The sequence below is a fragment of the Stigmatopora argus genome, chromosome 9 (assembly GCF_051989625.1).
Source record: "Stigmatopora argus isolate UIUO_Sarg chromosome 9, RoL_Sarg_1.0, whole genome shotgun sequence".
In the NCBI taxonomy this organism is placed as follows: domain Eukaryota; kingdom Metazoa; phylum Chordata; class Actinopteri; order Syngnathiformes; family Syngnathidae; genus Stigmatopora; species Stigmatopora argus.
In genome coordinates this window covers 18480198-18502511 of record NC_135395.1, presented here as the reverse complement: position 1 = coordinate 18502511, position 22314 = coordinate 18480198, and the positions used below count along the sequence as shown (strand labels likewise).

The following is a 22314-nucleotide window of genomic DNA, read 5'->3' as shown; positions in this document are numbered from 1 at the left end:
TGGTTATTTTTGTTTACGTCTTTGCAATATTTTTATTGACCACGAATACAAATACCCGTGCATATATAGATATATATCATAACAGTTAAATTGTGTGAGTCTGTATTTGTACAATTGTCACCATCTTGCTTTTCTCATAGTAGGCAGATTGAGCACTATAAAAATATAGCAAATTTTAACCCAAGTCACCCAGGTGGTCTGTATCAAAATAAGAACATATTTTGGTGTTGCCTCCTTAGAAAGGAATTCTTGAAATGGCCAATCTTTTTTTTCTTCTGAATGGTCAAAGACATGTATCTACCAAACTCTAAACTGTAATTAGTATATCAGCATTATATTAGTCTGATATTTTTGGTGGACAACCTGCTTCTGGTAGGGTTTTACCCCTAAAGTTTTTCACGCTTACATTTCATACTCTTCCCTGATTATTTAAGTTGGATATAGCAGCATATAGTATATTATTATACAATCAGTATGCTTGTGTGGGTAACATGGCTGTCGTATTTGTCTTACTATCTGCTTTGGTTGGCAGAAGAAATATGTGACTTGTCAACTATTGTGATGGAATTGATTAGATATGTGATGAGTAGCACTTGCAAAAGATCAGCACCACGGACAGTGTCATTGGGGTCTCTGCCCCTCATGGCCATCTGACTCTTGCCTGCCGGACGGAACAACTTTGTATACAAAGCTCTTGTCTTTGGAAATGATTAGCCTTGCTCATAGTATCTCAATATTATATATTATTAGAGTACTGTAATCAATTCTCCCCATCAACCCCAAAAATATTACTCTGGGATTTACAAAAAGGTTATTTTCTGAGTGCATTTGTATTTACAATGAGGTTTTAAAGAATGAATGACTATATAAAAAAAAATGATTGCAGTTGCTCTATTCGAACTCTATGAGACGCTGTTGCCCCACGCATTTCAGTTGCTCTTTTTTGTAAGCTTTTGTCACATTTCCTCCCACTCCGACGAGGAAAGCTTGTCAGTCGTTTAAACGGTGCATCGTGGACGGATATTTCATTCGGATGGCAACGAGGTCTCGATATTTGGATTAAAAAATCAACCTTTCCTCGTTTTTGCTCCACGCCCAGCGAATTCCGTGCAGGGAATAAAGCAAAACGTCTCTTTTGTGCGGTGGGGGAATCGGCCAGGGAGGACAATGAGACGGCAAGTACTGTTAACGTTCATCTTCTGCCTCCACTCCGTCACGGGCCAAGTCAGCTATTCCATTCCGGAGGAAATGGCCAAAGGCTCTCTAATAGGGAACATTGCTGGGGATTTGGGTTTAGATATGAAAAGGCTGAAAACGGGCAAAGCTCGCATTTACACGGGCGACGGTGCCCAGTACATCGAGCTGAATAGAGAACGAGGAGTCCTCCTTGTCAAGGAAAAACTAGACCGCGAGCTTCTGTGCAAGCAAACGACGCCCTGCGTTTTGCACTTCCAAATCACACTGGAGAATCCGTTAGAATTATTCCCCATGACGGTGGAAATCACGGACGTCAATGATAATGCACCAGCCTTTCAAAAGGGCGAGAGAAGGTTCGAAATCAGCGAATCCGCCGCCGTGGGCTCGAAATTTATGCTGGAAAAGGCGTTTGATGCCGACGTAGGACAGAATGGGTTGCAGAAATACACCTTGAAGCCGAGCGACAATTTTATACTGAAACTGCACAGTCATTCTGACAGCAGCAAAAAAGTGGAAATGATTTTGCAAAAGCCTTTAGATAGAGAAAAGCAAGAGCACATATCTTTAGTTTTAACAGCTGAGGATGGAGGAGAGCCACAGTTGACGGGAACAATGCAGATTCACGTCACTGTTTTGGATGCAAATGACAACGCGCCAGTCTTTAGTAAGGATGTTTACAAAGCCAGCATCACCGAGAATTCACCTATAGGGACCCTCATTACGAAAGTGAGCGCCACAGATGCGGACAAGGGGGCCTACGGAGAGGTGACGTATGCCATAGGGAACAGCCCAGATACATTGTCCAAGCTATTTTACATTAACGATGAAGGGCACGTCATTTTAAATGGACAACTAGATTATGAAAAGGAGAAAGACTATCATATTGACATTGAAGCTATTGATAAGGGGGGGCTTCCAGATTCCAGTAAAATAATCATTGAAGTCATCGATGTAAATGACAACAGCCCTGTAGTCAACAGGATCTCATCATCTGACTCGGTGCCTGAAGACGCCCCCGTCAAAACCGTGATCGCTTTAATGAGTGTCAGTGACCCCGATTCGGAAGCTAACGGGCAGGTCAATTGCGTGATAGCGGAAAATAGTCCCTTTGCGATTAAAATGACATCCAATAACTTCTATAGTTTAATGACAGACAGCTATTTAGACAGAGAAGGTACGTCTGAGTATAATATCACGGTGACGTGTTCCGACGAGGGTCTGCCCTCCCTTTCCAGCGGCGTCACTCTCAATTTACACATTTCGGATGTCAATGACAACGCGCCCGTCTTTGAGAAGCGCTCCTATGAGGCCTCCATAGTAGAAAACAACACCCCCGGTCTCTCTATAATGACTGTAAAAGCCAATGATGCTGATTGGAACCAGAATGCTCGCGTGTCCTACATCCTGGAGGACTCCTCCATTAACGGAGTGCCAGTCTCCTCTTTTGTGTCCGTCAGTGCCGAGAGCGGAGTCGTCCACGCAGTCCGTTCTTTTGACTACGAGCAACTCAAAGAGTTCCATTTCCGCGTCCGCGCTCAGGACGGAGGCTCCCCTCCCCTGAGCAGCAACGTGAGCGTGGCCGTCCTCATTCAGGACGCCAATGACAATGGGCCTCAGGTCCTCTATCCGGTCCAGACGGGTGGCTTGGTCGTGGCCGAAATGGTCCCCCGTTCGGCGGACACGGGCTACCTGGTGACCAAAGTAGTGGCCGTGGACGTGGACTCTGGCCAGAACGCCTGGCTCTCCTACAAAGTTCACAGAGCCTCGGACAGGGCGCTCTTTGAGGTGGGCCTCTACAATGGAGAAATCCGAACCGTCCGCCAAGTGACGGACAAGGACACCGTCAAGCAGAGACTGACAGTTGTGGTGGAGGACAATGGGCACCCATCCCGCTCCGCCACTGTGGTCATCAATGTGGCAGTGGCCGACAGCTTCCCCGAAGTGCTCTCTGAGTTTACAGACTTTAATGCGCATGACAAGGAGTACAACGACAAGCTGACTTTTTACTTGCTCTTGGCTTTGGCAGTGGTGTCTTTCCTCTTCATCACTTGCTTGATACTCATCATCTCCGTCAAAGTGTACCGCTGGAGGCAGTCTCGCATCCTTTGCCACTCCAACCTGCCCGTCATTCCGTATTATCCGCCGAGGTACTCGGATACTTTGGGCACGGGGACCCTCCCTCATGTGTACAATTACGAGGTGTGCAGGACAATGGACTCTAGGAAAAGTGACTGTAAATTGGACAGAACTGCTAGTCACAATTTGCTAGTGATGGACCCTACCCTGACAAGGACCATGCCGATGAGACAAAATGCAAAGAATATCCTGGATGAACCTGACTCTCCTCTGGAGGTTGGTCTAATGAAATTCTTGTCATTTTCCACCATGCTATTGCAGAGTCAACAATTTTTACTGACAACACTGTGCCGCTTTTTACACCCATAGTAAACATCACTGACAATGTTTTTTGTGTCTATTTTGGTGTTACTCTATTCATACATTTTATTCATTTCAATGCTCATTCAACTGCTGCCCCTTATATCGTGTCAGTCTTTCAGCACCACGGATAGAGTCAACGAGTTCATGGAAAGTTGAACAAAGTGTAATTCATATTTCAATTTTTAAATCAGGTTGGGGAATAAGGGTTGACAGATTGTATAGATAAATATTAACCTAAATTGGACGTGGTGCCTAATTTCTGAGAGTTGTTCCCAAATAAATGGAAAAAACATTCAGGGCAGTGTTCATTTTGAAATGACACTCACTCCAGATTGACCTCACACATTTAGAAACCCCCTTATTTATATGAAAACACTATTTCTCCACAGTTGTTGGAGTACAATACAAACGTTGTCTTTTGTGGCTTTCAGACATTGAATTATTTTCTATTTTTCTTTATCTGTAATAGTGATGACCCAATTTTATCATATTTTGTCAGACTAGCTTTGGAAACTATTTTAATGGATTGTTTCGGTGATTTAGTAGGGAGATATAATTCTCTCCTTTTGTTTCATTCTGATGGCCTGAGGTCCATTTGTTGTTGTTGTTTTTATTTAATTTTGAATAAAAATGAAGCGTTAGTACTATAATTAAGTCGCCAGCAGTGTATTTTGCACCCTGCAGTTTCCATTTTGAACTCGGAGCGACGCTCTTGTCCACGTTGTTCCGCATATCGCCGGGATGTTTGCCGTTTTAATAACCAGCAGAGAGAGGAAAAAGGACAAACCGCACGAGAGACGCTCTGAAGTGCCTCGTACGTTTCGCTCGGACTATCTTCTCATCTTTTTGGAACTATATGCCCGGATTTACCCACTGCTAGGACGATCTGTCTTTTAGCTTCATTTTTTTTGCTTCCCACTTGCGTTTGCCCGTGTTGGCGAACGAAGCCGAGGAGAACAATGAGACGGCAAGTAGCGTTTTTCACCTCCGTGCTGTTCATCCGCGCCGCATTCGGACAAATCAACTATTCCATTAACGAGGAAATGCACGTCGGCTCTTTAGTGGGCGATATCGCCCAGGATTTGGGTATTAGCGTGGAAAGATTGAAGTCGCGCAGTGCTCGTGTTTATTTTGGAGACAGCAAGCAATACATCGAGCTGAATAGGGACAGGGGCGTTCTCCTCATCAAGGAGCGAATAGACAGGGAGGCGCTTTGTGCACAGTCGATGCCGTGTGCATTGCACTTCCAGATTATTCTCGAGAACCCCCTCGAATTTTTCAAAGTCATTGTGGAGGTTTTTGACATTAATGACAACTCCCCTGCCTTTGAGAAGAGCGATGTTCACTTCAAGATGAGTGAATCTACATTGATAGGATCAAAGTTTGATCTGGAGCAAGCTTTGGACTTGGACGTCGGAATCAATGGTCTCCAAGCGTACGTCCTTGAACCGTCTGATGATTTTGAGCTAAAAAAGCACAAACTAGTTGACGGCTCCAATAGTGTGGAGATGGTTTTGAAGCGAGCTCTTGACAGGGAGAAAAAAGAACAGTTGCGTCTGGTGTTAACGGCCGTGGATGGAGGACAGCCGCAGATGTCCGGGACAATGCAGATCCTCATCACGGTGTTAGATAGCAACGATAACGCCCCCGTCTTCACAAAGCCGGTGTACAAGGCCACTGTGGCTGAAAATACAGCCAAAGGCAGCGTGGTGACTGCCGTTAGCGCATCGGATGCGGATGACGGCATCCATGCCAAAATAACGTATTCGATCCGGCAGAAGATGGATGAAGTCCGACATTTGTTTCACGTGAACGACGCCAGCGGCGAGATCACGCTGATCGGAGATTTAGACTACGAGAAAGCTCGCAATTATCAAATTAATTTGCGTGCAAGCGACGACGGGGGACTGACCGACAGTTGCAAGGTGATCGTTGACGTCGTGGACGTGAACGACAACAGCCCGCTGATTCATGTCATGTCCAAGACAAATATAATATCTGAAGATGTCAAAAGTCAGACGGTTGTAACCATCATTAACATTCAAGACCAAGACGATGGTGAAAATGGTAAAGTGGAATGTGCAATCCATCCTAATATGCCTTTCCTGCTCAAATCCACTGACAGTCATTTCTATAGTTTAGTGACAGATGGTGATTTGGACAGAGAGAGGTCATCTGAATATAATATAACGGTGACGTGCTCTGATGAAGGGGTACCTTCGCTCTCCAGCAGCGTGACTCTCACTTTGCACATCTCGGATGTCAATGATAATGTGCCTGTCTTTGACAGAAGCTCATATGAGGCCTCCATAGTAGAAAACAACACCCCGGGCCTTTCTATAATGACTGTCAGGGCCAATGACGCTGACTGGAACCAGAATGCTCGCGTTTCCTACATCTTGGAGGACTCCTCCATTAACGGAGTGCCAGTCTCCTCTTTTGTGTCTGTCGGTGCTGAGAGCGGAGTCGTCCATGCAGTCCGTTCTTTTGACTATGAGCAACTGAAAGAGTTCCATTTCCGCATCCGCGCTCAGGACGGAGGCTCCCCTCCCCTGAGCAGCAACGTGGGCGTCACTGTCCTCGTCCGGGACGCCAACGACAATGGGCCTCAGGTCCTCTACCCGGTCCAGACGGGCGGCTCGGTCTTGGCCGAAATGGTGCCGCGTTCGGCGGACACGGGCTACCTGGTGACCAAAGTGGTGGCCGTGGACGTGGACTCTGGCCAGAACGCCTGGCTCTCCTACAAAGTGCACAGAGCCTCGGACAGGGCGCTCTTCGAGGTGGGCCTCCACAACGGAGAAATCCGAACCGTGCGCCAGGTGACGGACAAGGACGCTGTCAAGCAGAGGCTGACGGTCGTGGTGGAGGACAACGGGCAGCCCTCCCGCTCCGCCACGGTCGTCGTCAACGTGGCGGTGGCCGACAGCTTCCCCGAAGTCCTCTCTGAGTTCACAGACTTTAGCTTAAATGATAAGGAGTACAACGACAAGCTGACTTTTTACTTGGTCTTGGCTTTGGCGGTGGTCTCCTTCCTCTTCATCACCTGCTTGATCCTCATCATCTCTGTCAAAGTGTACCGTTGGAGGCAGTCTCGCATCTTGTACCACTCCAACCTGCCTGTCATTCCGTATTACCCACCGAGGTACTCGGATACTCTGGGGACAGGGACGTTGCCGCACGTGTACAATTACGAGGTGTGCAGGACAATGGACTCTCGGAAAAGTGAGTGTAAATTGGACAGAACTGCTAGTCACAATGTGCTGGTGATGGAGCCCAGTTCTACGGGGACCATGCAAAAGATATACAGAGAGAAGAACATCCTGGATGAACCTGACTCCCCTCTTGAGGTTGGTCGCTTGACTTCATGTAAATTTTGGATTATAACTTTCTTCAGGGATAATATAGCTCAACATTTAGAATTGTTGATATGAGTGTCATTGCCTTTAGAGTGTCTAAAAGTATGATGGGGTTAAGATAGGTTTGTCCTTCACCACATGTATTCTTTTGGAATCCTTGCAGAAACAATAATGACATTCTTTCTAAAATTCTCTCATGATCATTCCTAATGATGAACACCTTGACAGTTATTGCTTATTTGCATTTGTTTATTTCTATCATTTCAAGCCAACACATTATAAACAAAGTCCAATATATCTAACTTTTTTATTTTCATTTTTAACACCGTCTTACGTCAGCCTCCCTATTTTCAATCACAATGAAAATCCCAAATATCCCCACAAAAATGTGTCGCATTAAAATAGAATCACAATATGAAAATACATCAACCCTGCCTAAAATAAAAACATTTTTTTCAGTTTTCACGACACCTTTTTGTTGTTTACATGTAGACCATAGACTCATAGTATATCTGACCTAGACAAGCACAACATATTTCTTGCAAAAATTATAGATATTGGCATACTTCTTTGAAAAGTATCAAACATGCTTGCCTGTTTGTGGGTCTTGTATGCATTATATCTTGATTGGGCTTGATAAAAAAAAAATAAGCGACACATATTAAATGTATGCTATTTACAAGACATTTCGTGCTATTTATGTACATCAATATATTGCTGCGTTTACCATTTTACGTATGCATTTTATTTGTTATGTATTTATTTATATATTTTTGGTGCACTGAGTTGAATAGGCCGATTTTGACCAGAGTGTGGCAGTCTACGACAGGGCTTCTATCCGTTCCTCCCTTTCTCACAATGACGTTTCCGACAATGGCAAAAAAGCAGTCATTTCGAACCAGCGCTCACTCACAGTAGACGCGGACGTCTGTCGTCTCGTTTGATCGTTTTTGTTAGATTTGAACGGATTTATCGTGAGATCGGAAAGGGGTGGAAAATCAAGTCAAGATGACGCTTCGAGGAGCTCTATTGTTGTTGCTCGCTTTGCTTCGAAATTCGCCCGTCACGTTCGGCCAAGTCAGCTACTCCATCCCGGAGGAAATGGAGAAAGGCTCGTCGGTGTCCAACGTGGCTCGAGATTTGGCTTTGGACTCGAAGAGGCTGAAATCCGGGCGAGCCCGCATTCATTCCGGAGACAATGCGGAATATATCGAGCTGGATAAGGAAAAGGGGCTCCTCCTAGTGAACGAGAGGATAGACAGAGAGGCGTTGTGCGGTGAGACGACCGCGTGTGCTTTGCATTTGCAGTTGATCTTGGAAAATCCTATAGAATCCTTTCGTGTCCTTGTTGAAATAACAGACGTGAATGATAATGCGCCAAGTTTTGAATCCAGCAGTAAACGTTTTGAAATCAGCGAGTCAGCCGTCGTGGGCTCCAAGTTTGTGCTGGAGAAAGCCATCGACGCTGATATTGGTTCAAACGGGCTGCAGAGCTACTCGCTCAGTCCAACCAATCATTTTCAGTTGAAATTGGAAAATCAAGGAGATGGTGATAAGAAAGTGGAAATGATATTACAGAAGCCACTCGACAGGGAGCAGCAAGGGAAGATTTCCTTGTTGTTGACAGCTTTTGACGGCGGACAACCGCGCAGGTCAGGAACAATGCAAATTATTATTCATGTTTTAGATGCGAATGATAACGCTCCAGTCTTCACAAAGACTTCATATAAGACTAGCATTAGAGAAAATGCACCAAAAGGAACCAGTGTTTTAACTGTGAGTGCATCAGACAGGGATAGTGGCTCAAATGGACAAATATCATATGTCATATCAAAAAGTAGGCTAAGATTATCAGACCTGTTTCAGATTAACAGTGTCACTGGGGAGGTCATTTTAACCGGAGACATTGATTATGAGAGGGCAAAGGTTTTACAAATAGATATTGAAGCTGTCGATAACGGAGGACTGTCTGATTCCAGTAAGATCTTGATTGACGTCATTGATGTAAATGACAACAGTCCTCAAATGAAAATACTCTCGAAATCCGATTCCATTTCAGAGGACTCGGCAGAGAATACTGTGGTCGCTATGTTGAGTGTCAATGACCCTGACTCAGGCAGCAACGGGGAGGTCAAGTGTAGCATCAATGGGGATATTCCATTTAAAATACGGAGCACAACAAACGGATTGTACAGCTTAATGACGGAGATAGCTTTGGATAGAGAATCAGATTCCCAGTATAATATCACGGTGACGTGTTCCGACGAGGGTCTGCCCGCCCTTTCCAGCAGCGTCACTCTCAATTTACATATCTCAGATGTCAACGACAACACACCTGTTTTTGAGAAGAGCTCCTACCAGGCCTTCCTGGTAGAAAACAACACCCCCGGTCTCTCTATAATGACTGTAAAAGCCAATGATGTTGATTGGAACCAGAATGCTCGCGTGTCCTACATCTTAGAAGACTCCTCCATTAACGGAGTGCCAGTCTCCTCTTTTGTGTCCGTCAGTGCCGAGAGCGGAGTCGTCCACGCAGTCCGTTCTTTTGACTACGAGCAACTCAAAGAGTTCCGCTTTCACGTCCGCGCTCAGGACGGAGGCTCTCCTCCCCTGAGCAGCAATGTGAGCGTGGCCGTCCACATCCAGGACGCCAACGACAACGGGCCTCAGGTGCTCTACCCGGTCCAGACGGGCGGCTCGGTGCTGGCCGAAATGGTGCCGCGCTCGGCGGACACGGGCTACCTGGTAACCAAAGTAGTGGCCGTGGACGTGGACTCTGGCCAGAACGCCTGGCTCTCCTACAAAGTGCACAGAGCCTCGGACAGGGCACTCTTCGAGGTGGGCCTGCACAACGGAGAAATCCGAACCGTCCGCCAGGTGACGGACAAGGACACCGTCAAGCAGAGACTGACAGTTGTGGTGGAGGACAACGGGCAGCCCTCCCGCTCCGCCACGGTCGTCGTCAACGTGGCGGTGGCCGACAGCTTCCCCGAAGTCCTCTCTGAGTTCACAGACTTTAATGCGCATGACAAGGAGTACAACGACAAGCTGACTTTTTACTTGGTCTTGGCTTTAGCCGTGGTCTCCTTCCTCTTTATCGTGTGCTTGATCCTCATCATCTCCGTCAAAGTGTACCGCTGGAGGCAGTCCCGCGTCCTATACCACTCTGACCTGCCCGTCATCCCGTATTACCCGCCGAGGTACTCGGATACTTTGGGGACGGGGACCCTCCCGCACGTGTACAATTACGAGGTGTGCAGGACCACTGACTCCAGGATAAGTGACTGTAAATTGAACAGAGCCGGCAGTCACAATGTGCTGGTGATGGAGCCCAATTCTACAGGGACCATGCAGAAGATGTACAGGGAAAAGCACATCCTGGATGAACCAGATTTGCCTGAGGTTAGAATGCACTTCTCTATTCACCATGATTGTTTCCTTAAGTCAAACCCGTTTAAAGCAGCCATTTCAGAACTCTGGACAGCGACAATGCTGCCTTTTTTTCTCCTCTGAACTCATATGCAGATTGTGCCTCTTATGCTTTCCCTGTTTTCTTATTGTTTGTCTTACCTGTGGAAAAAAAAACTAGATAACGCTTTTAAGTAAGATTTCCTTAATTGATTCTCGATAATATTTTTCATAAGTACCTCATTAAGGATATTTATTGCCCACGTTCATTAACTTAGTGATTGGTGCTCGCATTAAATTCAGTTGACGTATTGTCCATACTACATGTAGTTCTTTGTTGTGAACTCGTCGGGCCGCTGTTGCTCTTCGCTTTGGGTGCTTTAAAGTGTGCATTTATGCAAGCACATTCCCCCTTGCTTGCTCAGTCAAGAAAGGATATTGGAACGGAGAACGTAGAGTCCGTGCTACGGGCTGGATGCAATCCCGGATAATTACCCAGGAATATTTTCATCTCATATTTTCCCTTTCTTTTTATGCATTGGGCCGTGTTTTGTTGTATTGTTGCTCGCGTTTCGACGGCTGCGTTTCGGGGTGTCAGGCGGAGTCCTCTCGTTCAACAATGAGCGCGCACGCGCTGTTATTTGTCTGCACACTGTGCTTTCCTTCGGCGCTCGGACATGTCAGCTACTCGATTCCCGAGGAGATGACCAAAGGATCCTTCGTGGGGAACGTGGCTCGGGATTTGGGCGTGGACCTCGAGCGCTTGAAATCGGGTAAAGCTCGCGTCCACACGGGGGGTGGCGCCGATTACGTCCAACTAGTCAAGGAAAAAGGAACGCTGGTGATAAAAGAGCGCATAGATCGCGAGGCTCTGTGTGGCCAGACGACGCCTTGCACGCTGCATTTCCAACTCGCGTTGGAACAACCGATTGAAATATTTCCCGTGAGCGTTGAGATCACCGACATTAACGACAACGAGCCCGCCTTTGAAAAGGAAGGCAGGGCGTTGGAGATCAGCGAATCTGCCGTGGTGGGCTCCAAATTCATGTTAGAGAAAGCAATAGACCCGGATATAGGTTTGAACGGCCTTCAGAGCTACACGCTTGAGCCTTCGGATCACTTTATTCTCAAATTGCACAGGCAGTCGGATGGTGGTAAAAAGGTGGAAATGATTTTGCAAAAGCCCCTGGACAGAGAGAAAGAGGAATTTGTCCATTTGCTCTTAACGGCAAAAGATGGAGGCGAGCCGCAGAGGTCTGGTACGATGCGGATTCAAATTCAAGTGTTGGATGTTAATGATAACGCTCCCGTGTTTACGCAAAATCTTTACAAAGCTAGCTTGAATGAAAACTCCCCCGCGGGGACCCTCATTACTCAGGTTAGGGCGTCAGATGCAGACAAAGGCTCCAATGGGGACGTCAGCTATGTGATTGAAAATAGCATGAGTAGCACTACAAAATTATTTGATATTACTAAAGATGGCAAGTTTATTTTGAAAGGTCCTATAGATTATGAAAAGGCACATAAATATGAAATTGATATAGAGGCAGTGGATCGAGGGGGTCTATCCGATTCCAGCAAGGTGTTGATTGAAGTGGGTGATGTGAATGACAATGCTCCTCTCATTCAAATGATTTCCTCCTCCGCTTCGGTGGAGGAGGATTTGCCTAATAATGTCGTCATAGCGGTGATGAGTGTAAATGATCCAGATTCGGAAGAAAATGGTAGAGTGAGTTGTGCTATTGATGATAATATCCCCTTTAAAGTGACATCCTCGAGTACTTTTTACAGTGTTGTTGCAGATGGAGTTTTGGATAGAGAGAGGTCGTCTGAATATAATATAACGGTGACGTGCTGTGATGAAGGTGTACCTTCCCTCTCCAGCAGCGTCACTCTTAATTTACACATTTCGGATGTCAATGACAATGCGCCCGTCTTTGAGAGGAACTCCTACGAGGCCTCCCTTGTAGAAAACAACACCCCGGGTCTATCGATAATGACTGTTAAAGCCAATGATGCTGATTGGAACCAGAATGCCCGCGTGTCCTACATCCTGGAGGACTCCTCCGTTAACGGGGTGCCAGTCTCCTCTTTTGTGTCCGTCAGTGCAGAGAGCGGAGTCGTCCATGCCGTCCGTTCTTTTGACTACGAGCAACTCAAAGAGTTCCGCTTTCACATCCGAGTTCAGGATGGAGGCTCTCCTCCCCTAAGCAGCAACGTGAGCGTGGCCGTCCACATCCAGGACGCCAATGACAACGGGCCTCAGGTCCTCTACCCGGTGCAGACGGGCGCCTCGGTGCTGGCCGAAATGGTCCCCCGTTCGGCGGAGGCGGGCTACCTGGTGACCAAAGTAGTGGCCGTTGACGTGGACTCTGGCCAGAACGCCTGGCTCTTGTACAAAGTGCAGCGAGCCTCGGATAGGGCGCTCTTCGAGGTGGGCCTCCACAACGGAGAAATCCGAACCGTGCGCCAAGTGACCGATAAAGATGCGGTCAAACAGAGACTGACAGTCGTGGTGGAGGACAACGGGCAGCCCTCCCGCTCCGCCACGGTCGTCGTCAACGTAGCGGTGGCCGACAGCTTCCCCGAAGTCCTCTCTGAGTTCACAGACTTTAGCTTAAATGATAAGGAGTACAACGACAAGCTGACTTTTTACTTGGTCTTGGCTTTGGCCGTGGTCTCCTTCCTCTTCATCACCTGCTTGATCCTCATCATCTCCGTCAAAGTGTACCGTTGGAGGCAGTCTCGCATCTTGTACCACTCCAACCTGCCCGTCATTCCGTATTACCCGCCGAGGTACTCGGATACTTTGGGCACGGGGACCCTCCCTCATGTGTACAATTATGAGGTGTGCAGGACCACAGACTCTAGGAAAAGTGAGTGTAAATTGGACAGAACTGCTAGTCACAATGTGCTGGTGATGGACCCCAGCTTTACAGGGACCGTGCAGAAAGTATACAGAGAGAAAAACATCCTGGATGAACCTGACTCTCCTCTTGAGGTTAGACTTTGTTCTGATTACATTGTTAGCACCAATAACTTTTTTAAAAAAAACAGGTAATTTATAATGCACAACATTTGCCATTTCTGTTTTTTAACCACTTATCTGCCCATCAAATAATGTTGATTCTCTTTGCTATGTCTCAGTGTTTATGATACCACTTTTTTACTCAGTCCATGTCATAGCATCACACCTGAAAAATGAGCTCTGTTCCTTCCTTATCATGCTTAGTTCCATCTAATCATAGAATGTTTGTACTTTTAAGGCCCTAAAATTTCAGCTTTTTGGCATTGAAGAGATCACAAGAGCATTTTCCTCGTTGCTCTGCTCTGCTCTAGATTGTTGGCTTTCTTTCGCCTCTGTCAAAATTGCCGTAGTAACAAATATCTCCACTATCTCATGAAACAAAACTGAAAGTATTTACTTCAAATAACCCATTTTCTCATTGTTTATGTGCCATTGAAAAAAATTGAGCTCTTGTTGGAATCTAAACAGCTCAGTCCTCGCATTTCAGAACCAAGGACAGTACCTTGCATCATTCTTGTGTGTTCTATCCTCCACTTGCAAACATAATGCCCCTTTTGCAATTCATTTAGCAAACCCAGTATATTTGCAATTTAAACATTTTTATGGCAATCTCTATTTTGGAAGGCCATTATTCGGTGTAACACGAACATAACTTTGGGTAAAAATGAAATAGGCTCGATTATCAGCACAAGTTTAGAGTAGATGATACAAAAACAATTTTCCCAGCATCCTCACACTAAGTGTTCCCGTTCTGTATTCATGCATTTTTATTAAGATTCAGTAACTGCAATATCTATTTTGGTCTCTAAGTGCCGCTGTCGACCAAAGTGAGGATGATAACAAAAACGGGAGCGAGCGTCTGCTTGTTTTTAGTCGTTTGCATTTGGTTTCGTACGAAGGAGCATCTACGGAACGAGCCCTGCTTTCCCCACAAATTCAATCCACCTAATTAGCGGAAGGATTCATTATTTTTTTTTAAGAAGGGAAAAGGAGCACAATGTCTCTGATCTTTTTTATTTGGAGACTACTCTTTTTCTGCCTGTGTGTCGCTGACATGGCCGCCACACATGTCCGATATTCCATCCCCGAGGAAATGGCTATAGGATCCATTGTTGGGAATATCGTCCAGGACCTCGGTTTGGGTGCAAAGAGAGCGAAAACCGGACGAGCACGGATATTTACCGAGGACAGCAGTGAGTACATAACTCTCAACGTGGAGGGCGGAACGCTCGAAATCAAGCAGAGAATAGACAGAGAAGAGAGGTGCGGCCAAGTGTCTCCGTGCTCCCTGCATTTTCAAATCATTCTAAATAACCCCATGGAGCTCCATCATGTCGACGTCGAAATTCTTGACATCAATGATAACGCCCCTGTATTTTCAAAGAGGGAAATGCATTTTGAAATCAGTGAATCGGCTGCGAAGGGGGCTCGTTTTTCACTCGATAGTGCCAAAGATCTAGACGTCGGCTCGAATGCACTGCGTACCTATCAACTGAGTCCCACGGATCATTTTAAATTAAATATATTGTCTCGTCCCGATGGCACCAAATATGCTGAAATGATACTTGACGCTCTGCTAGACAGGGAAATTCAGGAGGAGCACAAGCTGACCCTGACTGCATTTGATGGTGGGGACCCTCCCAAATCCAACTCCATCAAAATAAACGTCGTGGTGGTGGACGCAAATGACAACGCGCCCGCTTTCCAACAATCTCGTTACACGGCAACTATAGATGAAAATGCCCCTGCGGGGTCCAATGTTTTACAAGTCCGCGCGACAGACGCGGACAAGGGGGCAAACGGGGAGCTTTTGTATTCGTTCTCGCAGAACAGCGACGTGGCTTCCTCCGTGTTTAGCATCGACGCAAATACAGGTCAAGTCTCCGTAAAGGGTGAGCTCAATTATGAAAAAGTCCGACAGTACGAAATAGACGTGGAGGCTACCGACAAAGGGGGCCTGGGGGACACGTGTAAGGTGTTCGTGGAAGTGCTTGATTTAAATGACAATGCGCCTGTCATTAGTATTCTGTCACTGTCCAATCCGATATCAGAGGATTCGCCTCTCGAAACGACAATAGCCATGCTGAATATTAAAGACTTGGACTCGGGTAAGAATGGCCAAGTCAAGTGTTTTATTAGCCGTGGTTTGCCTTTTAAAATAAAAGCGTCGTCGCTCCATTTCTACACTTTGGTTTCCGATGACGTTTTAGATCGAGAAACGGTGCCGGGATATAACATAACCATCACGGCAATAGACGAGGGCACCCCGTCTCATTCTACTAATAAGACAATTTATTTAAAATTATCAGACGTCAACGACCACGCCCCTTTGTTCGCAAGCACGTCTTATTCGGCCTTCGCCACCGAAAATAACAATCCCGGCGTTTCGCTTCTTACTGTTAAAGCCAGCGACGAAGACGCGGGCAACAATGCGCGTGTTTCGTATTTCCTCGAAGACGTCAAATTCAACGGGATGTCAGCTTCTGCCTATTTTACGGTAAATGCCGAGAGCGGGGAGATACTGGCCGTGCGGTCTTTCGACTACGAGCAAACTAAAGAGTTTCACATCCGCGTCAGGGCTCAGGACGGGGGCTCCCCTCCACTCAGCAGTAACGTGAGCGTGACCGTCCTCGTCCGAGACGCCAACGACAACGGGCCTCAGGTGCTCTACCCGGTCCAGACGGGCGGCTCGGTGCTGGCCGAAATGGTCCCCCGTTCGGCGGACGCGGGCTACCTGGTAACCAAAGTGGTGGCCGTGGATGTGGACTCTGGCCAGAACGCCTGGCTTTCCTACAAAGTGCACAGAGCCTCGGACAGGGCGCTCTTCGAGGTGGGCCTCCACAACGGAGAAATTAGAACTGTTCGCCAAGTGACAGACAAAGATGCCGTCAAGCAGAGACTGACGGTCGTGGTGGAGGACAACGGGCAGCCCTCCCGCTCCGCCACTGTGGTCGTCAACGTGGCGGTGGCCGACAGCTTCCCTGAGGTTCTCTCAGAGTTTACAGACTTTAATACATACGACAAGGAGTACAACGACAAACTGACTTTTTACTTGGTCTTGGCTTTGGCCGTGGTCTCCTTCCTCTTCATCACCTGCTTGATCCTCATCATCTCCGTCAAAGTGTACCGCTGGCGACAAGAGCGTCAGTTTTTCCAATCCACTGGCAAACTTCCGGTTATTCCTTACTACCCGCCCCTTTACGCCGATGTCGACGGCACGGGTACGCTGAAGCCGGCGTTCGGCTACGACGTGTGCGGAACTAGCGATTCCAGGAAGAGCGACTTGATGTTTTCACGCCCGTTCAGTCAAAACACTCTGAGTGGCGAATATAGCGGGACAATGGCCAGGCCTACAACAGACTTGTTGGTGGCTGAGGTGAGCTTTGAATATGTGTCCCCTTTTGAAAACATCCAGCCATTCAGATATTGCGTACTAACCAATCAAACTCACTTCCTGCATACAATTGACTCATACGTGGAAAATATTTTTTAGTGCATGTAGGACGTCTTGCTCTCAATTGTGGTACCTTTTTTTCTGACACAGTGGGGAGTTCGCATGTTCTCCCCGGGTCCACGTGGGGTTTTTTCTGGGTGCACCGGTTTCCTCCCACATCCCTAAAAATGCACACGGTGATCTGACCGAATGCTCTAATTTGTCCTCAGGTATGAATGTGAGCGTGAATGCTAGTTTGTCTTCTTGTGCTCTGCGATTGGCCGGCAACCAATTCAGGCTGGGATAGGGTTTGTTCTTTTGAATTGTGCACAATTTTTTAATTTTTTTTAATTTAAAGTCCAATCCATTCACACATAGTGTGCGTAATGCGTGCTATTTGTCGGTATGTGTGTTTCTAGCATAGTAGCTCCGTCGTATTTGAAATTATAAAAAAGACTAGAGCTTTTTGCCCCCACTAACGCTCATCACTGATGTCTGCACTACTTTTCCAGTGACCGACCTATTTCTTTAACATGCCTGCACGGCTGCAGTTTGGGGACAAAAGAAGAACAATAGACGCAATTTATAAGACAAAATGTCTCGTAGTGCTGCCACTTTCATTTGCGCTCAAACCAGCAAATTCAACAGCAAGTCTGTGGCGAGCGAAATCGGCCCGGTGGCATCGTGCGGCGGGGGAGGGGAGAGGAGGAGGCTCGCGCCACCTCCCCGTGCGGCGCAGGCCCGCGTTTGTGATGCGCGGCGGCCATTTTGCGCCGTCTTTGTGAGTGGAAACGAGAAAATGTGTGAGTGCGCGCAAACACTGGGCAGGGGGAGATAGGCAGACGCTGTCAAAGTGGCCGAAGGGATGAGAGAGCTTATGTAACCAACCAGGAGAAGGATGTTTTAACTGTGACGTGACATGGGTGGAAGTGGGCTCACTCGTTCATCGTGGAATGGCGAGCAATTAAAACCTCACCGCGGCAGAAAGAAAATCCAAATAACCTGTAACCCGCAAAAAATGGAACAATGTTATGAAGCAATTAGAGCACTTTTGTCGGAATTGTTTATTGTCTCCCCCAAGTGAGTGACAATAGCATCATTAGCATATTGTATTCAGGACATTGGGCATGTTTTAGTGTATGTCTGCATTACTTTGTTACATAACGTTGGCCTAATAGCATAATTTAGTGAAACCTTTTCAGAAAAAACAAATTAACTTTTTTCCCCTTGGCTTCATAGTAATTAATATGCTTTCCACAGGGAGGAAATGGTTTATTCTTGTGTTCTGAAAACGTTGAAATATGATTTGGGTCATTATTGCAATACATTAGAACAGGGGTAGGGAACCTATGGCTCGGGAGCCACATGTGGCTCTTCTGATGGGTGGATCTGGCTCTCCGCAAACCTGTGAGCTAAAATATGGAAACCAGATACTACATCTAGAGCTGCTTTAATATTCATTTTTTTGCATTAGACTCTTCTGGAATGCATACTCTCATTTATTAGCAACTGCATAAGAATGTCAAAAGTATTTTTTCCACTTTAAAAGTGGTGAAATTACTAAAAACATAGGCACCCATTTAAATGTATTTTGACTTTTAAATTCGGAGAATGGCTCTCAAGGAATAACATTAGAAAATATGAATTGTTTATGGCTCTCTTCGTCAAAAAGGTTCCCAAACCCTGCATTAGAACAATAATAGAGATGTGACGGCAAACTCTTTTTGGCTGACTGTCTTTCATTTGGATTTGCCTGTCAGATAGAAATGATTCTAACAATACTTGTTCCTTTTGAATGTAGGATATGTATTTGCCACTGCTTGTGTAGGTGTCTTTTTGTCGTCTTCAATGGAACAAATCTCATCTCGGATTAAAGATTAGGCAGGAGACATGTCATGTGGGACAGCGGCCAAGGTGTCGAGCCAGCACGCAAAGACACGCATTCTCTAGTCTTCAATGCTAATCTATGGGATGACATTTCTTTGATGCTATACTACATTCCCCCAAATGACACAAAAATGACCCTGCATTATACAGTGCTTTTTTTATCTGGTTGACTGTGGCAGTGATAAATGCCCCGTTTGAGTCTCCAAAGTACAACGTGTAGCAATGTTGCATTGTTTGTTTGTAACTCCTTCCTGGCGTGAAAGAGGAAGGCTCGCCCCTCGCCGTCTCCTGATCTGCTTGGGTGCAAGGCACCCCTCCCCCCGCTCCAGCTGCGCCACTCTGCAGCAAACAGAAAGGGAGTGATTGAAAGATTGCAAAGACACACTTCCTTCATTCTCTCCTTTCAAATGCTATTTCGGGGTGCCATTTTTTTCCCTCTGTTCTAGACGATCCTTTTCCCGTCGTCGTCCTTTTAGGACACTATCGTCACACTACATCATCATGCATCTATCGAAGCATCATTTTACTCGTGGTCCATTTCCTCCCATCTTTCTTTTTGAGTACCATCGTTGCCGGCGTAGAGGGAGCGGGGTGGGATGCAAGGTTGGATGTTACCATAGCAACAAGCTGACTCACCGGCAGGGTTTTACCATTTTGAGCGATGGGGGTGAGCAGCAGAGGCAGCTTTTTTTTCTGTGTGTGCGCGCAGGCTGACAAGAGCGGACGCCCCTGCTTTGGCCGGGGAGATGCGGCATTCTCATCACGGGAGGGGGTGGCTGACGATGAGGATGAGGATGAAGGTGGCAGGGGGGAAGGGGGATGATGGCCTGATTGCTTTTGTTGGGACTGACGTATTTGGGAAGTATGTCCCACTTACAGTAAACCTCTACATGCATTCGAGGTGCTCATGTTCATGGTATTGGGATGCTGCCCCCCAAAAAATGCATTTCTGTAATTCCATCCCCATGAAATGTTATTTCAGAGACACACTGTTTTATGGGCTCAAACTGCAAGATCATTAATTGAATAGAATGCTTGCTTTCCGAATGCATTTTATTATGTGCGAGTACAAAGGCTATCAGCCATTAATTCGTGTAAGCAAAGCTCATTAATCCAGAAAGCATTCGCCATCGAGGCCCTCTGCTGTTGATTTCAGGGTATCGACGTGAGATTTTGGTTGCTTTTATCATCCTTGTCATTTTGCCTGTGAAGAAGCATTATATGAATAACATTATTTTTAGACTCAAAGCATGACACAGTAGACCCATCAAAAGCTAGATGTTTTTTACTGGTTTTGCACTTTATATTTTTAAACGTTTTGTGACAGCACAATTCTTAATTGAATGACAGTAAAGCCATGTGTAAGTTGGTTTACTTTAAAAGGCAAAAAAGAGGCTCAAACACAAACGGAAACACATTCCCCTCAATTACAGCAAAGCATTTTGTACCAAAACTTATATTGACACACACATGATGAAACATTCTGTGTGAGTCGAATGGTAGGTATGTGTCATCAAACTCTCCAGGTCAAAAGAAAGTGTGATGAGCACCAGTCTAACCAGTACGCTTTCTTTTTTTTCCTCTTTCTTTCATGTCTCCTCTGGTCGACGACCTACCTGCCATCCCTGTATCCGTTCCTCCTCTTCAACCATCTGTCTCAAAAATAAGGTAAGAAAATGTTTCTTTATTTTGTCACGCATTTTAAAGCACACATTGAAACAATATCATATAGATTTGACACCCGTAGATTTTGGCTGACACATCTGTGCACTTCTACCACAAATGTTGCAATAACACTATAGCAAATAGATTGTTCTATTTGTCTGATATGCTCAAACTGAGATGGCATTTCCAAAAGGGTCGTTCTACAAACCGGTAAGCCTTTTTTTTTTCTTTAAAACATGTCATTTTTCCTCTTCGCAGTTGTTGAATGCAAAAGGTTAAAGTTTCAGTCCAAGTCGTCTTCTTAGCTAATTGATTTGGATGCATCTTGTTTGTGACCTGGCTAAACTTTGGTGATTCAATGTTTACTGATGCAAACATTTAATCATCTCTGAATCTTAATGGTACACCAAAGTAAAGATACTAAACTATGCATCATGAATAATTCATTGAGCAGTCAAGTATCACTCATATCATCAGTGTGTTTGTGTGTGTGTGGTGAGAATTTGGGTCATATAAACAATTCTGAGCAAATATCTCACATTCATAAACTGTCTACCCTATCCATTTGAACTGGAAAAGCGATGGAATGCTCTCCCTATTTTAAATCAATTTGACACTCATTGTCAGCTGATGAGTTATTGTTCATTTGGGATACGTGATGACAGATAGCTCCTCCTTCAACCACATGTTTATTATTGTGGTTGTGCTTTGTCATTCATGTTTGTTTATCTCTGTTGTCTTCTCCAAATGATCACAATTTGATCCTTACGAAGTGCAACCCGAATATTAAACATGTTTTCCTACCCAAATAGTGAATTTTAGATTGTGCCTAGTGCTTGGTATGTCTACTTTTGAAGCGATATGAACGTTTCTCTTAGCATCATTACGCAATAGGCATCGACCTATTTTTGGCCCTTTCCACAATGACACACTTAGTGAGGCTTGTCATGCCCAGAGCATGCGCAGTGATATTTTTCCCTTGCTGTCCTGCCTGGCTTGCAGATGCGGCAGTGGGCCGCCTGTGTGGCGCTGTCCACTCGCCTGGTGCTGAAAACAGCTCCCTTTTCTGTTGTGCTTTTTCTCTCCGTCTCCTTGTGTCGCCCTCAAAGGGACGCCTTTATCCAGTAGTATATTTACTAAAACTGATATACTGAAGAAGAAAGAAAAACGTGTTTGTATTGCGTATTCTAAATCATTTTTTAATTACTATCGGTCATTATTTTTCAGTACCTGCAGTGTCTATTTTCCCTTCAATTAGATGAATTAGTGAGTGAGTGATAGGCTATTTATTATGTACTCGTGTGATTATGAAGATAGCATCGTGGGTTGTTTTTTTTTTAATTTTTTTAATATATGTCAGTAAGAAGTGCCTCTGTTTATAGCTCATGGACATTTGGCGTCCCCCACCACCGCCCCACCCTTATCGTTTGCTCTCCAGACCTCCATTCGGGAGTGTCACGTGTGTGCGTGCGAGGCAGGATTATTTGGTGCACTGATTGTGACGTGGAGTCAAGATGCACTTGCTCACTCGAGCCACAGGAAGGCAACGACGAGCTGTGGTCGACTGCAGGCGACGCTGTCAGTCCAATTTGATCTATTTTTAATGTTTTAATTTTTTAAGACCTCTTACATTTCGATTTTAAACGTTTCAAATAAAAGCATGTATTTTATATTAAGATTTTTAAACTAAAACAGGCATTAAACTTAATTCAATATTAAATAAACTGAAAGAAATATGTTAAATGTACTATTTCAATCAATGCCACATTAAGTTAATCTTTTAGCAAATGTTGAAATAAATACATACATTAAAATAAAGCACTCTGGTAGTAAATAGACTAAATAACTTATTATAATCATACATCTAAGTTAAATTAATTCAACTAAAGTGCTAATCTTAC

At 45.5% G+C, this 22314-nt stretch overlaps 1 protein-coding gene across 42 annotated transcripts in view; it reads left to right on the top strand.

The window, feature by feature from the left end:
* LOC144082735 (protocadherin gamma-A11-like) overlaps window positions 1–22314 on the top strand; it is a 146049-nt gene that overhangs the window by 97964 nt on the left and 25771 nt on the right. The window contains exon 1 of one of the 42 annotated variants that reach the window (XM_077610099.1): window positions 88–3549. The exons of 32 other annotated variants lie outside the window; for them this stretch is intronic. In XM_077610099.1, the coding sequence (XP_077466225.1) occupies window positions 1168–3549 (2382 nt within the window). In that variant the 5' untranslated portion in view covers window positions 88–1167. Of the gene's footprint in view, window positions 1–87; window positions 3550–3738; window positions 6984–7819; window positions 10395–10423; window positions 13402–13871; window positions 16805–22314 lie in introns of those variants that run through there. 9 more of the 42 variants (XM_077610115.1, XM_077610096.1, XM_077610113.1 and 6 more) reach the window with 9 other exon arrangements.